The 17,190-nt window shown below is 42.7% G+C and overlaps 1 protein-coding gene across 4 annotated transcripts in view; it reads left to right on the top strand.

The window, feature by feature from the left end:
- LOC144775537 (uncharacterized) overlaps nucleotides 1-14,325 on the top strand; it is a 116,352-nt gene extending 102,027 nt beyond the window's left edge. For 3 of the 4 annotated variants that reach the window (XM_078659237.1, XM_078659243.1, XM_078659247.1), the window contains exon 2: nucleotides 8,480-9,164. In XM_078659237.1, the coding sequence (XP_078515363.1) occupies nucleotides 8,480-9,164 (685 nt within the window). Of the gene's footprint in view, nucleotides 1-8,479; nucleotides 10,340-11,105 lie in introns of those variants that run through there. The other variant, XR_013600561.1, reaches the window with a different exon arrangement.
- Nucleotides 14,326-17,190: the final 2,865 nt, after the last annotated feature.

Here is a 17,190-nt window from a genome sequence, read left to right as displayed (position 1 = left end):
AAGTGCAGAGGAAGTGAGACGCACCAGACTATGGGCCTAATTTCTGAGGAATTAGCATAGGGCAGCGGCGCAAGTCGTCTTGCTGCATTGACCTACGCCAATGTGAAAGGACAGAAATGCACCATATTTATGAAATATGGTGCCTTTCGCCAACATAGGCACCCTTGCACCATGGTGCAAGGGCGCCTCCAATGCAGGCAAGAGTGTTTTGTGCAGTAAGGGACTTCTTCCTGCACAAAAACAATCCAGAGAGGCATTTACTTCTTTCTGTTGTAGAATACAGGAAACGTGGAAAGAGGAAAAATGTTTTAGCGCTGTTTTGTGATTAAGTAAATCTGGAGTACTGTCAACATCCATCAGTGCTGCGCGGGAAAACCCACTGAAACGCACATGGAACACCTCCTTGAGGCAGAATAAAGCAAAGCAGTGACTTGCACTATTTTGTCTTACTCCATGAAAAGCCACGCATAGATATGATTGAGAGGCTTGCACCTCAAGAGCGTCAAAAAAAGTGACACTCCAGAAGCATAAATAAGCACCTATATTTAATAAGGATGTTTCTGCCCTGTTGTGTCCTATTGCAAAACTTTGGTTGCTGCACTGTGCTCTGTTTTAGTAAATCTGCCCCCTGTGCAATAAAGACAACTCACAAAACACACATGACACACATTTTGAATCAGTTAGGGCCCGATTCACAGAATGAACTTAAGACTCAATCCTAAACTTACTACTATTTTGGTATTCACAGAATGCACTTACTACTTTTGGCATTCACAGAATGAACTTACTACTTTTGTTATTCACAGAAGTTAGGATTTTGTCTTAAGTTTGTCTTAAAACAAACTTAAGACAAAATCCAGAATGAATTTAAGACTCAATCCTAAACTTACTACATTTTTGGTATTCACAGAATGCACTTACTAATTTTGGTATTCACAGAATGAACTTACTACTTTTGGTATTCACAGAAGTTAAGATTTTGGGCCTCATTTATGAGAAATGACGCATCGCTGCGTGAAAGGAGCGATGCGTCACTTCTCAGTGCGCACTCCTTGCGACAAACCTGATGCATCATATTTAATGTATGACGCATCATGTCGCAAGGAGTTACAGATACGTCAGTATTTCTGACGTATCTGTAAGCGCAAAAGTGACGCATTGCTGGAGTGTGTCACAAAAGTGACGCAACTCCAGCAATGCACCCTTTCACATGGGGCAAGCCCCATGTGAAAGGGTCTGCGTCAGTCTTGCGCCTGCTGTGAGGCAGGCGCAAGATTTTGACGCAATGGTGTCCTAGAAGTGACGCAGTGAAATCTCATAGATTTCACTGCGTCACTTCTACGACCCTTTCTTGCGTCAAAACGCCCCCCTTGCATACATTATACCTGGCGCAGGTATAATGTGGCGCAGGGGTTTACAAAGTGACGCATCTACCCAGATGCGTCACTTTGTAAATATGTCGCAACAGGGTGCATTTTTTACGCCACTGGTGCGTCACAAAAAGTGATGCACCGGCAGCGAAAAAGTGACGCGCAGCCTCATAAATGAGGCCCAGAGTCTTAAGTTTGTCTTAAGAAAAACTTAAGACAGACTTAAGACAGACTTAAGACAAAATCCTAACTTCTGTGAATACCAAAAGTAGTAAGTTCATTCTGTGAATGCCAAAAGTAGTAAGTGCATTCTGTGAATACCAAAATAGTAGTAAGTTTAGGATTGAGTCTTAAGTTCATTCTGTGAATCGGGCCCAATGTCACTGGCTAGGGAGACTGACTGTGAATCAGGGTCAAGTGTTGGGTCAAGAGCACAAAGATAATGACTATTGGAAAATTTAACACAATATAACACAATCCAACAAACCACACCATACCCTGACTCATCAAACACGAATATTTCAGGAGAAGCCAGCATATTAATAGAGACAATAAAATAAAGTATCAAAATAAAGAGGCCTGAGGTCTCGTGGACCTTGATGTCAGGTTAGAAGCTGTCAAAGGGTCACTTCTGCAAGATGTGCCGCATTTCTATAGATGAATCATCACTTGTGCTTTATGAAAGTATCCCACAATTTCAGTGAAAAATGGTCACGTAAAATGACTTCTTTGGATTGAACTCGTGCCCATGTATAGCTTCCCAGCTGCCCTTTATTTAGCAGGACATATATTTTTATTTAGAAAACTCAAAGCTGCATTAAGGGGGGGAGTAGCCAGAATGCTCCACTTCAGCTCTGAAATAGGCATGGAACAAAGCCTCGAGCCTGAGCCAGACAGGATGTAGCTTCTATTTGTGCCGCAGGTGCAGTGGCACCGGGTCCCAGAGGCCAGAGTGGCTCGCTGAATACTGATTGTTGTTGTATTTCACAGTTCAAACAGTAGCCAGGGGGGCCATTTTATTCCTAGCACAAGGGCCGATGACACTCACTACCCTACTGGAGCCGCACGGCTCGCCGGAACCTAGCTCGGGGTAGTGTGACTCGCATATGATTGTCATCAAAACGTGTGCAAATGTTAGTGTTTACTGTCGAGCATCCATTTTAGGATTGTCAACGCGGGTACAGAAACAAAATGGATGCAGCTCTCCGAAGGTCACGGCTACAAGGGGGCCGTCCTATCTTGGAGTATCATGGGATGAGACATCATCTCTTCTCCCTCTATCAGGAGGTAGAAACATCCTTCTTCCCGACCCTCACCACAGACCCTGCAGACTGACTGAAAAGAGACACTTGTTTCAAGGTAGCGCAAGGATGGGCTCCAAATCTGTGAAACTTGATCAGCGGGTGAAAAATACATCATCGGAGGGTGTTAGAGGATGATGGATCAAGAGCAGCTGTTAGATTCTCCCCCACACATTGTTACCTTCCTCAGTCGAAGGATCAGGGAGAATGGCTTAGGAGCAGTGTGGGGCCATGCCCTTCACATACAGGATGGGGTTGAGACAGCCATTAAGGAGGGATTTCTAACCACCTCTTCCTGAAGTGAACCCTCCATCTGCACTCTTCATGTCATCTGTCTAGACTGTTATCAATTTATTTATTATCAATTTGTTTACATTATTCGGATAAAACATATCCATAAAAGAGCATGTTACATTTCAGCATACAAAATACACGATTGCATCATAATGTCAAGTGTAAGTTCAAATACATTAAAACATTGTTCATAAAGTGCACATCGTATTGCAGGCGCACACAGCAGTTTTCAAGAAAATGCCTACTCGAAAGGCCAATTCATCATCTTCCAAGAGAAGGATAGATCTATATGCAACTTCAAGCTTGGCAGGTGAAGTTTTTTTTAAAAGAAATGGTATTAAAAGCCATTTACCATACTCTGTATAAAACTTACAGAAGAATAAAAAGTGCAATATGGTTTGCCCGCTCTGGCCGTCACACCTGGAGGCACGAGATTTATTTATTTATTTATGCGTTTTTATATAGCGCAGACTTTACCCGAAGGTGTCAGAGCGCTTCACAATAGGAACAGAACTGATACATGAGAACATTACAAGTGAGCAAAATACAAAAGCAAACGTTACATTAAATGAAGCAAAAATGACAATCATGAGCCAACAAAATACAAGAGGTAGCAAACGGTGCATTACAAAAGTGACAATCGTGAGCCAACAAAATACAAGAGATAGCAAATGGTGCATTACAGGAAGAAAAAGTGACGTGTGCAGGTAACAAAAGCGTACAAAGTAAACATAGAGGTATAATACTGCAATATATGGAGGACACTCAAGCACAAGAACAAACGTTACGTAGGCACTGGTGGCACTTGTGCAGGTATCGAAAACAAAAGAAAGAAAGTGACGGGTGCATGTTACACACGAGTACCAAACACAGGTAGAAAGATAATACTGCAATAAATGGCAGACTCTCAAACCACAAGAACACACTGGGAAGACACTTGCATAGTCATGTAAAGTAGATTTTTCTATAATGGAAGGGCTTCCTTCAGATAATAGAGAGGGCATGGATTACATGTGGAAGTGTCTTTGAAGGAGGAGAACTTTGAGGTCAGTTTTGAAGGCCTGGGAGGAGGTGGTGGTCCAGAGCTGAGGCGGAAGTGAGTTCCAGATTCTCACTGCGCTGATCAAGATTAGCGTGAAAACCAAGGGAAAAACAAAGTAAGAATTTCACAGTGCCCGCTCTTAAGCGAAAAAGGAGTCCCCTCACCCAACGATCTATGGGTTTTGTGAGGTAACTGGCCAACTGGTGAAAGGTACTCTCAAATGACATAAAAGCAGCTACGGTTGGTTTCTTAGGCCCCCTATCTAGTCTTGCCTTGCTATAATGTGTGGACTGTGCCATTCAAACTCCTTTTTTGCTAAAGGTATCTCTACCATTTGGGCTTGCAAAAATGTGTTCATAATTAACCCTGCTTAGATTTGAACTTACCTCTGCTAGCCACAGGATGTCCATTCCCTTTTCGCATTTAAGGCAATCTCCTATGATATCTCATGTGAGGGTTGCCGCTGGATTTTTCCAAATGGCTAGCCAGAATAGGGCAGGGCGTGCCTGTATGTAAGCTTCAATATAATGTAAGTACAATTCACTATGGCAAGTGTATTGGGACATGGAGATGGGGGCACCTAAAAGTTTCCGACAGAATCTGTTTTCTTCACGCTGGATGCTACAGCTCCTTGAAGAGCCCCAAACCTCCGTGCGATAGGTTACAGTGGAAATGCACTGAAGTTTAAAAAAATGTAAATACCTAAAACAGCCTCCTTCATCCTAGGTTGTGATAGGCTAAGGACCACGTTAACGGCTTTGGAGAACTTATTCCTGTAGTATGCCATGTGGTCAGACCAAAGCCAAGTAGGGGAAAGTGCCATTATAAGAACATTTTTTTTAATTAGTGCAGTGATCTAAAGTAGCCATAACATCGACAAAACCTCGTACTAAAAGGCGTAGAGCGCTAGGTGTGCGCCCCATTAAAATTGCATCATCGACGTATAATAGGGCGGATAGTATATTGCTGTTAACTCTGGGGACATCATTGTTTAGTTTAATCAGTGTTTTATGTAAGTTGTTAATATATATAATAAAGAGTAAGGGGGCCAGAACACATCCCTGCCTGTCTCCTCTACTAACCGTGACGTCACTAGAGACCTCACCCCCTATATTGATCCTAACTCGAGCTTTAAGTCCTTGTGCAAATATGTTAGAAAATGTACTAAAGCCTCGTCTAGCCCATAATCTAATAGGATTTACCATAGTTGTGACCGGTTTACCTAATCGAAAGCTGAAGTCAAATCCATAAAAGCTAAATAAATAGGTGACCTCTGTGCAATTGTGTATTTCCCAATTATTGGATTGAGGTTTAAACATTGCTCGATGGTGCCTACTTTGCTCCTAAAAACTAATTGACATGTTGTAAAATAAAGTTATCTTTGGACCAAGTTTTGATCTTATTATATAAATCCCTCTCTAAGATATTCAGAGTGTTTTCAATCAGGGAAATAGATCTGTAACAACTAGGTTGGGAGCGGTCGCCCTTTAAAAAAATTGAGAGGATGATGCTAATTGACCAGGTACTAGGTAGTGGGGCATGGGTTAACGTTCAGCAAGAGTGGAGCCCAAAATCGGGTTTGTGGGTTGATGAGGACAATAGGTAACAATAGGTAACCCATTGAGCCAGGGGCTTTATTGCCCAGCCTCTGATTTATGGCTTCCTCGACTTTGGATAGGTGTATTAATACCCCTATGGGGGGTTGAAGCCCAAACAGATCTTCTTCATAGGTAGTGGGCGGAGGATTGTGCCTACCTAGACTTACCTTGTAATGGCTCTTGGATGTACCCATTTGTGAGGCACGTGCCACCACCAAGATTGGGCCTTGACAACTGTAGCACAAAAGCCCAGATTTTTCCACCCATCCCAGTAACCTAGATCTTCTTCATGTGTGGGTGCTGAATAAATCTTCGAAAATTAGCTTACCAGGCCTGGCTGGTTATATTACAGCAGATCGGAGTTAATAGTTGTCCCACTGCCCTCAAATCTTTAACGGCAGCCCAAAAAGTTTCCCATTCTTTAGGCTAGCAGCGTTGGCACTCACTATTGAACCATCTGGGTCCATGCTGCATAGCGACAGCAGGTTTTGATAGCGCAGATGTTATAGCCTCACAAAGTTTAGCAAATGTGCTAATAACCTCTGGGTTAGGTTCCCGTCCGCACTGGCAGGAGTCAAAAAGTTCCAAACTGTCTCTAACCACCATATGGAACAGATCAGCACTATTAACCCTTGCCACACTAATTTTAATTTGTCTGTTGAGGGTACCAAATCCCTAGCACTGAATTTTATTTGGTACGTTGGCCTCGGAGTCAATTTAAGCACTACTTGGATTGGGTTGTGGTTGCCGTGGTGTGTAGGGACAACCACGGCTTTTGCTGAGAAGTCTTCAAGGGCAGGAGGAATAAATAAATAATCATTGGTGGTTACACTACCCCTTGGTTGGGTCGGGTGGGTTGTTATCATTAGTTGCAGCAATATCCATGACATTATTCAGGGCATGGTTCCGCAAATATTCCTTTAGCTCCACGCCCCTGTGGCAGATTTTTTCTCTACTCCTTCACCTTAGAGCCACGGTTTCTTTACTGGAGAACTTAGCATTAAACTCTCCACCCAGGCAGATACCGGCTTTTGTATCAGGGTCATTGCAATTTTCTAGGGTAACAACAAAGTCAAATTAACAAGTAAAGTTTATGTGGGGGGAATTGTGGAAAACAATTCATTTTTCACTGCTATAAGGCCTACCTGTCCCATAAGATAACGTTGGGTTACTTTATTACATTTAATAAGTGATAACTTTTGCCTGGGAACAGGTACAAAATCTAATGTTTGGTGTCTAAAGAATTGTAATTTAAAAACCTATTTAATTGTAAAGTCAGATTTTAAGTCACAATTCTGAAAACTACTATCCGCAGCACTTTCTCTGTTCTTCACATTCTCCTCCACCATGAACTGGACTTTGTGTCGGTATTTGAGAAGGTAACTGTTTTAGCCGGACTAACCTGGTCATTGTACCCGGCCAGTACTCCATTGCAATCAGCCTGAACGTGTGACTTTCATCTGGTGTAGCACAACCAGATGACTCAGAGTAGTGCTTTTAGGTGCTATAGTTACCTACATCTTTGAAAAGGCATATCTCCAGTTCTACTTATTGGATCTGTGTTGTTTTGGTGTCAAATAATTTAGGAAATGTTACTCTACTATGGAATTTTTCTAGTGTTATGCATTGTAGTTATTATTGCTTGTGTGGTGCATACTTTACACATTGACTGCTTCTGTGCCAAGCTACCAGAGGCTTAAGCACAGTTTAATTTAGTGACTTTTGTGGTTCACCCAGACAGGGAATGTGGTTGTTGCTTGAGAAGGGTATATACCCCTAAACCAAAAATCCTGTTTCTCACAGCATCTTATTGTGAATTCAAAGATCTTACATCATAACTTATACCTGATTGATCAATTGTTAGCCACATGCAACTCCACAGAGGTTCAATAACATTTGCTTACCTGTAAAAACTACACCTTAGACTAAGCAGTACATATTGCCCGAAGCATAGAGAAATCATAAGACGGTGCTAACCAAATCGAAGCTCTCTTGTCTATCATAAATATGGCCAGTGCATCAGATTCCCAAACACAACAGCATCAAAACTTAACATTACAGCGAGGTAAAGTCACATCACCAAATAAACAATTTGTTAGACATGTGTGCTGTATGGATCACCCTCATGTGTCAAGTGCAAAACAATGTCCTGCCATAGATCAGGAGCTATGGAAGTGAACAAAATTGGTCAATTTGAAAATCACTGTCACCAAAAAGTGGTTTGGAGGATGTCCATGCGAGAGAAGCATGAACAAGGTATTTGTTGAGAAAGAGGCAGAAAAGGATGTAATTTCCAAAATAGAATTCCCACAGTCAATCTTGGCCCGGATGAGGACCTTCCATTGCAATACCACATCTGTCTTAGGATCCAGGTAAACAATTTAGGGGCTGAGTTGGATTCCTCCCGCTACATATAAGATGGGGATGAAGCTGGCATCAGGGCAGTTATCCAATCCCCACTACCTGGAGTGAATGATCCATATAAATCCACTTGGTGAAAGGACCACCGTGAGGGTGCACTTGCCAACTGACAAATTGGTATCGGTATTAACTCCTCTTTGAGCGACTGGATCCTCTGCACACTAAATTCAGTTGATAGTGTAATAAATGGGCTTTGAAAAGTTGATCTTGCGTCAAACACCAGAAGAACACTCAACTGGCTCCCCTTGTCTGTTAGCGTTATGTAAAAATTCTGATGTTACACTAGTGGTGTAAGCTGTGCTCAAAATATTAACATACTGTAACAAAGATTTACCTTATTAGTTATCCTGTGATACCTAATGCATGAATGCTGTACTGAGTACGACAGCTGTGAGATGTGTTACTCACAATGCCGGCTGTGTCTGACTGATATCTCTCTTCTCTTTCTCACAGAGACGCTGCAAGCCTCTCCATGGCGCGAACCAATCTCCGGCAGCTATGGTGGCCATTCTTCATAATTCCTTCCGTCTCTGGGTCGAATACTGAGACCGCGTCCGAACTGACCACCGTACTGATCTTGCTATTCGTCTTGCTGTTGCTGCTTATTGTCCTCGTCTTCAGTTGGCACAGGCTGAACCTTGACACTGACAACAAGTATCACCCCCGGCGACTGTGCCGTGGTGGCAGCGATGAAGAAGATGACCGAGGACCCATTGCATCGCTTGCCGGAGCTGCAGCTGACAGGTGGCGGGTCATTCGGAACCGAGTGATGGGGGGCTCATCTGTCCAGCTCAGCCAGCCTGAGGATGGCATGGAGCAGGAGCCGACAGGACCCCCACAGGATGGAGACATGGAAAGCAACGAGGAGAACGATTACCATCAGGATCGCACCAGCGAGTTAGATGATGAGACGGATGGCGATGATGATGATGATGATGATGATTACTCAAGCATGGGAGCAGCTCAGCCAACGACGAAGAAAGAGATGGATGCCTCTGACCTGCCTTCTGAGAGAAGATCGACCAACATCCAAGCAGTGGACACCTTAGAGACCCTGCTACCCAACTTGTCCGGCTCTGCCGTCTGGGAGGACGAAGGCCCAGAGGGCAGCGTCAGTGTACATGTCACCGCACTGTAACAGGCACTGGGGCACAAGATAAACAGAGAACCCATTCCCAACATGAACTTCCTGCCATCTTGAATTACTGCGAACAAATAAAACATTGATACTTCAAGACCAACGCCTTGAACAAAACCTCTTTTCATCCTCTCCAGGATGGCACAAGTTGTAGAACTCCACACATCTCAAACCACAGAACCATGGGCCCCAAAGGTGAGACATACCAATGATCCTGTGGTGCATACTGTTGATATCATGGGACATGTGAATGATACTGTGGGACACACTGCTGATCTGATGGGACTGATTGATGATCCTGTGGGACATACAGATGATCCTAAGGCACACACCAATGATCCTGTGAAACATTTCGATGATCCTGTGAGACATACCAATGATCCTGTAGGTCATACCTATGGTCATGTAGGACATACCAATGGCCCTATAGGACAAACCAATGATCCTGTGAGACATACCGATGAACCAGTGAGAGACACCAATAATCCTGTGGGACATACTGATGATCCTGTGGGACATACCGATGATCTAATGGGACATGCTGATGCTCCTGAAGGACATACCAATGGTCCTGTGGGACATACTGATGATCCTGTGGGACATACTGATGATCCTGTGAGACATACTGATGATCCTGTGAGACATACGGATGATCCTGTGGGACATACCGATGATCCTGTGGGACATACGGATGACCCTGTGGGACATACGGATGATCCTGTGGGACATACGGATGATCCTGTGGGACAAACAGATGGTCTTGTGGGACATACGGATGATCCGGTGGGACGTCCTGATGATCCTGTGGAATATACAGGTGATCCTCTGGGACATACAATAATACTGTGGGACATGCTGATGATCCTGTGGACATACCAATGGTCTTGTGGGACATACAGAGGATCCTGTGGGACATACAATGATACTGTGGGACATTCTGATGCTTCTGTGGAACATACTGATGATCCTATGGGACATACTGATGGTCTTGTGGGATATACCATTGACCCTGTGGGATATACCATTGACCCTGTGGGATGTACTGATCATCCCAAAGTTGCCAAAGCAAGAGAATCAGTTAAAGACACCATAATACTGAAGTTGACTCTACTCTGATCTCTTTTTCCTATTATTGAATGTCCACTGTTTGCACACACTAATCAAAAAATGACCCAGTCCTCAAGGCAACGCAGAAATAAGTCAGGCTGTAAACAGTTCTAGATCGTCCAGAGAGCACTCTAGTTATATCTCTATTCATAGAGATTATACCACCGTTTCAGGCTGTTGCCAACGTTAAAAATTGAGCCCATCTCTGATAAACAGAAAACCATCCAACACAATACAGACATTCACTCAAAGGGACAACATTTAGGAAAAGGTGTGAATAGCTAGATGACACCTCACGGGCGCACCACCAATGGGGCCCCTGGTTGGTACTCACCAGGTCGGCCCTGTTCTCATCATCGGTGTCAAATAGCTTAACGAAAACGTGTCCAAGACCCAAAGTAAGAAAAATAACAGTGAATGGTGCAGTGTACAAACAACATATATGTGACACAAGACTAACAGCGTTCAACATATAACACACACTAAACTGCGCAGCAAGATATTACTCGTACTTTATTGATATCTTTTTGTTGCATTGCAGTTCACTTTGCACAGAGCCAGAGCGGTAACGGTATGAAAGCAAATGTCTTAACTAGGTAAAAAGCATTTTTAATCCATAACAGGGTGCAAAGTGGATATTAAATATGCAGTATTGCTACAGGCAGATGCCCACATATATACATATGTGTGTCTTATGTTTTTGATTTCCAGCATTTAGAAGCACAGTACCGCTGGCAGTGACATCGTAAATATACGTTGGCCCTGAAGAAATTGCCTGATATTATACCTAAGGCAATGAAACATGTCGGCTACGGGTTGAGTATGAGGCGATAGGTAGTATTCATATCTCACCCTTTTATATTACATGTTGAACTGCAATGCACCCTAGGTTCAGAGGCTGGAAGTCTAGAGCAGCTGACGTATCATTTGCCTCTATACATCTGGTTATTATGTGGTCAGAGCCTGGCAGCAGCACGGACCGCAGTGTGAGTTGTACAAAGACCCCATCCTCTTCCACCTCCCCCCAAAGTGCAGGTAAAAAGTGGTGATAGTCAGCAGCAACTTGGGTGTGGTCAGCAAGGCTAGGTCTATAGTATTCAAGATGCAAGCCGGTCCACCCTGAGCAGTCAACCAGTTGCGTGACCCACTAGAAAACAGGGCGATAAAAGCCGCTTTGTACCGAGCACTGGAAACTTGTAGGGACGTCAAACAAGACGCCAGCTCAGATGGGGTGAGGCTGGAGGGGTGAGATGGACACTAGGAACTGGACGACAGCATGCTGCTCACCATGTGAGAAAAGTTTTTGAAGATAGCTGACTCGTGTGAGGGCCATCAACAGAGAAGCAATTGATTCTGGGGCCTTCTGGGCTATTATGCCACAATTGCCTCCTGTGCAGAGGTGATAGGTCATCGCTTCCTTTGCACCGAGTATGTGTAGGCTTCCATCGTAGCTTCTGGTGTTCAACTAGTGTTTTACCAATGTTAGCTCCCATTTGCTTGTGACATAAAAAGAAAAAGAGAATATTTGATTTGTTTAGGTTTTTCCATTTTCGTTATTACTTCCCTTTAGGAAGCTGAAAATGGCTGACCTTGTTGTAATTAGTTTCTGTTTCATTCACATTTGTTTTCTTTAAGCATAGCTTTCATTGCTATTGATGCTTAATATATCGGTACATAAAAGTAGACGGGCTGTCAGGAATTCCAAAGGAATGTCATTTTCTCTTTCATCACTTTAGTGCTTGGCGAAGAGCGGAGTGTAATTACAGCACTATTAGCATATTGTATTTTGTCATGTCACTGGGGAATTATATTAAAAGAGTGTAGTCCTCCCAACGGCCATGTGAGAGTCAGGCAATTAAAAGAGTCTAGTCCTCGCAACGGCCATGGTAGAGTCAGGCAACTAAAAGAGTCTCGTCCTCGCAACCGCCATATTAGAAGAGTCAGGCACGACTATGACTTACTGAAAGAAGGGTCAGATTATATTTATTTTTATTTTCTAAATATTAATAACAGGACCGCAAAAGCATGGTGCATCCTTTATTGAAAGGAATGATGGCGGCAAAATGTATTATAGAGTTCAATGACAATCTTCTCCAAATCTGGAAGCAATTCCAACCTTGAAAACGCATGGGTCATTTTGAATTAAAACTTTTACAAAGATATTTAGAAGATTTATTTTCTTAATTACAGAGATCCCCCTGGCCTCAATGAATAGCAAATATGATTACACATGTGGCAAAGTCTCTGCATAGCAAAAAAAAAGGTATTCACAAAAGGTTCCTAGAAATATGCCTGAAAACCTGCGATTAGTGCAGCTTTCCAGGCCTACTTCTAGAAAGGTTTTAGCTCTTCAGAAAGTCATAAATCTACAGATCTGAGGGTGCAGATTTGCATCTTTGTGATTGAAGCCCACATCATCAGATTTCTCTATATTTGATTACAGATCCAAGCATTGCTTATGGGTTAGGCTCTTTCAGTTTAAACCCTTACGTATGGAATGTTGTGCTGTAGGAGCTGACAGTGAGCAAAACACCCAGGCCGTATTTATCATAGGGTTGCATCGCTTTAGCACCATGCAACGGTGTAAAAGTGACACAACCCTTAAGATGCGATTTGTAAAGCCACACAAGACCCCGAGTGGCTTGATAAATCCGGAGTGACGCAGCGCAAATCGCTGTATTGCGTTACTCTGCCCCAGGGAGGCGTTCCGTGGGAGGTGCGTGGGTGTTCCCATGCAAAAGCCATGGATGTTGACGCATTCCCAGATTTACCAGATATGGTAGAACTGGAAATGCGCCCAAACTGCTACGTCTCCCCTGGTGAGGCGTAGCGAAGAGAAATATATTTATTTCTCCTCGTTTTTTTTCTTTCTCTGTGTGCTCAAGGGGAGAATGCCTCACTGGATTTATTTTATGCAGGAATGAGCCACTTTTGCCATGAAAACAATCTTGCTAACAACATAGGCACTCTTGCACCATGGTGCAAGAGTGCGTACGTTGATGTTACGCAGCGCATTGTGCGACAACGTTGGAAAAGGCAGGAATTCACTGTATTTCATTAAATATAGCACATTCCTGCCCTTTCCCTGTCACGCAGCGCAGCGTTGCAAGGTGTCTCACTGCGCTGCGTCACATACTGATAAATATTCCCCCCAATGGCTTAATGTCTATAGAACTCGTACCTGCCAGGAGGCATTTCATATTTACTGAGAACAGTATGAAAACAGCTGACTGTTACCCTCTGCAGCCAGGCTGTGACCCTTTTGTATCAATGTGTGTTAAAGTGACACAATAGCGATAAAATACTTCTACCGAATGTGCCGCATAATTCTCCCTTTTTCTGCACAATTTAGTCAAACTTGCCACATAAACTAGTTCTTCATTGCCACTTAAGCACAGTGTCCCCTAAAGTATAACTAGTAGAATTATCAGTTCACTTGTAATGATAGGTTTCGAATTGTAAGTTCAGATTCCATTTTGCTGAACGCGCAGTTCTTTGCTCAGATGCGTTGCAGTTTTTTTGTATACATTAGTTACTTGTTTTTAAATGAAAGCTTGATATTATTTCGACCAAAGACCTTTTTAAGTTTTACTATTTCTTTAAAAGTTCTGTCTCCGCAACCCTGCGTCCTGCCATGTTTTTAAATATGTGTCCTTTGGGTTTGAATTGTTGTATGAAGGACACTATGTCTACAAAAGACATAGAAAACATACTGACACTTTTTGTTATCCAGTTTTTTCTCAGTTTCCAGTGTGTGTAGCATTGGCACACAGGATTACAAGATGCCCAGGCTCATGAGCTGTTTCGGGATATACTGATTGCACTTCCTGAACGTTATAAGTTAACGGTGTTAGTGAAACACAGTGCAAACTTGAGTCATTTATTTTTTTGAAAATATTTTTAAAGCTACTCTGGACTAATGTTTTTGAGCCTGACATTATTGTAATCTATTTCTGATGTAATGCTGTAATGATAAGACTGGCTAATGCAACAAACATGTTCCTTTTACTTTAAATATTGTTTGTATGTTATTAAATTGATTTTCATTTTTGAATTTCTCTCCATTTTTGTGCTGTTTTCGACAAACTTGTAAGTATGCCGCTTATTTTGTGGGATTTCTACAAATGGGAACATCTGAAGGGATTTTCTGGCATATCTATAAAGAAATTAATCAGCGTGGCGCTGCAAGCTATTTAGCTGCACTGCGCCATTTCAAAAACGTAGGGATGTTATGTTATGTTAATAAAATGTATTGAGCGCACGAATACCCGGAGGTGTCTTGGTGCTAAGACTGTAGTAAGCCCAGGAAAGAGCATCTAATTCTGAAATAACCATGCTTTGAACCCCTTTCTAAAAGAGGTAAGTGAGCTTGCACTTCTGATATCAATTGGAAGCATGTTCCATAATTTCGCTGTACCATACGAAATGCTTCGGCCTCCCCAGCTTGAGATCCGGATCCTCGGAACCTTCACAAGTCTGGCGCCAGTAGAACGTAACTGTCTGGCAGGATGGTACCAAGTGAAGAGATTTTTAAGAAACATTGGTCCAGTGTTGTTCAGGGCCTTGTATGTAAGCATAGCAATTTGAACTTGATACGAAGAGCCACCAGAAGCCGGTGGAGCCTTCGAATTTACTTAGCTACTGACTTGTATTTAGAGATATTCAGTAGTAATCTTGCTGCTCCGGTTTGTACCATCTGAAAATATTTTTGGTATTATTTCTGCATATTCAGGTAGAGTTCATTGCAGTAGTCTAACTTTGACTGCGTAAGTGCAGTCACTACTGTCCTTCTTAAGTCGACGGGGATATAAGGTAGAATATTCTTACGTTTCTCAATCAAAAAATGGGAGGCAGACACAACAGCATTGGTCTGCTGAGATAAGGTAAATTTGTTATCACTCAGCACCCCTAGGTTTTTTGCCTTTTGAACTAGTTTTGGCAGTTCTCCCATTTCCGCCGGCCACCGAAGGTCATCCCACCTGGGTTGCAGATTCTCAAAGATCACCACTTCGGTTTTCTCAGAGTGACATTTAAGACAGTGCTTTCCCATCCATCTCTTTATTTCCATCTTACGGTTTTGAAACTGCAATGTTGGGGAGGCTTGATCTTGTTACGATGCCACCACCATATGGGTGTCATCAGCGTATGAAGTGAGACTAAAGCGGAAGTCTTGGATCAAAGGGACAAGTTCTGATACATAAATGTTAAAAAGGGATGGCCTAAGTGATGAGCCCTGTGGGACTCCACAAGGAAGGACGTAAGGATTAGATTTAAACTGGTCCAGTGTCACTGTTTGTCTTCTTTCCTTCAGAAAAGAGGATAGCAGGGCCGGTGCCATACCTTGAACCCCTAAAGTTTCCAGACGAAATTGCAGTAGGTTATGATCCACAATGTCAAAAGCCGCCGACAGATCGAGGAGGACCCTCTGTCCACCACAGTCCTAATCTCCTTGATGGCTTAAATTTATGCTGTTTCTGTACTGTGTTCAGGTCGAAAGCCGAATTAGGAGGGATTGAGTAAATAGTTTTTTTGTATAAAATTAGTTAATTGTTCATGATTTTCTCCACTATCTTGGCTGGGATAGGCAACCTGACTCTCGGGCGATAGTTAATTGGGTAAGATACGTTCAGATTAGTTTTTTTATCAATGGGATTATTGATGCATCCTTCCATGGAGCCGGAAAGATACCAGATGTGAACATGTTATTAAAAATTTCTGTGAGCAAAGGGCTCACGTCCTTCGCTATATCTTTCAGAAATGCAGGCGGACTAGGGAATAATGGGGATCCAGACTTAATTTCTCTGATGTGTTTTTCCACTAGTTCAGGAGTAACTTGTGAGAAGCTGTGAAAAATCTTTCCTTTGAGATCTGAACGTGGGGGTATTTCAGTAGGTAAGCGAGTGGGGATGGCTTCAAAGACGTCATAGATGTCTTTAACTTTATTTCCAAAGGCCTCTGCAATGACATCACAAAAGCTTTGGTTGTTCTTGGTGCATTTTTTTTTAGGCAAGGAAGAAAGCTTCTCTACCACGCTTAAAGAAAGCAAATGCCAAACAGGTCTTTGGACGAGTTCTTGACTCTCTCAATCTGCCTGGTAAAAAAAGGCACTTTTTTCTGAAATCAGCAGGGTTTTGCATTGAATCAATGCAGATTTATAGTTGCTTTTTTCTGCTATGTCATATTTTGCTCTCCAGCTTTTTTTCGAGTCTGCTGCATTTTTGTTTTTCCTGTCGCAGAGCCTCCGTAAACCAGGGGGACGATGGTAAGTTACGATTGCCAAAAATTATACCAGTGGGTCCCATGGCCTTAATGGTCTCATTTAGCCATTCTGTGTATCTGCTGACTGCTAGGTCTGGGAGTACATTTAAAAGTGGTTGTGTCCTGTCCAATTGGGATTGAAGTATGGCTTTATCAACCTTGCTCCAGGCATTATAAGTTAATAAATGGGTATTGGCTACCTCTCCCTTCTGGACTTTTGTGATCGTATAATCGAACATGATTAAAGAGTGATCTGACCACGTAAGAGGGTAAAGATCTGTCAGGCCCGATACAGATGTAAAAATGCTGTCAAGTGTGTGTCCTGCCTCATGTGTAGGCTTGTGCACCATCTGAGATAAGCGTAATGTCCCTAGAGTCTCTAGGGGAGAGTTTGTATCTTAATCTCCCTATCCTCTAGGTATACATTAAAATCACCCAGGATAGTAAACTCGTTAGTGGAGAAAATAGGCTCCATGGGCCCGATTCACAGAATGAACTTAAGACTCAATCCTAAACTTACTACTATTTTTGTATTCACAGAAGGCACTTACTACTTTTGGCATTCACAGAATGAACTTACTACTTTTGGTATTCACAGAAGTTAGGATTTTGTCCTAAGTCTGTCTTAAGACAAACTTAAGACAAAATCCTAACTTCTGTG

This window comes from Lissotriton helveticus, chromosome 1_1 (assembly GCF_964261635.1).
Source record: "Lissotriton helveticus chromosome 1_1, aLisHel1.1, whole genome shotgun sequence".
Lineage (NCBI taxonomy): Eukaryota > Metazoa > Chordata > Amphibia > Caudata > Salamandridae > Lissotriton > Lissotriton helveticus.
This window is presented reverse-complemented; position numbering and strand designations above follow the sequence as displayed.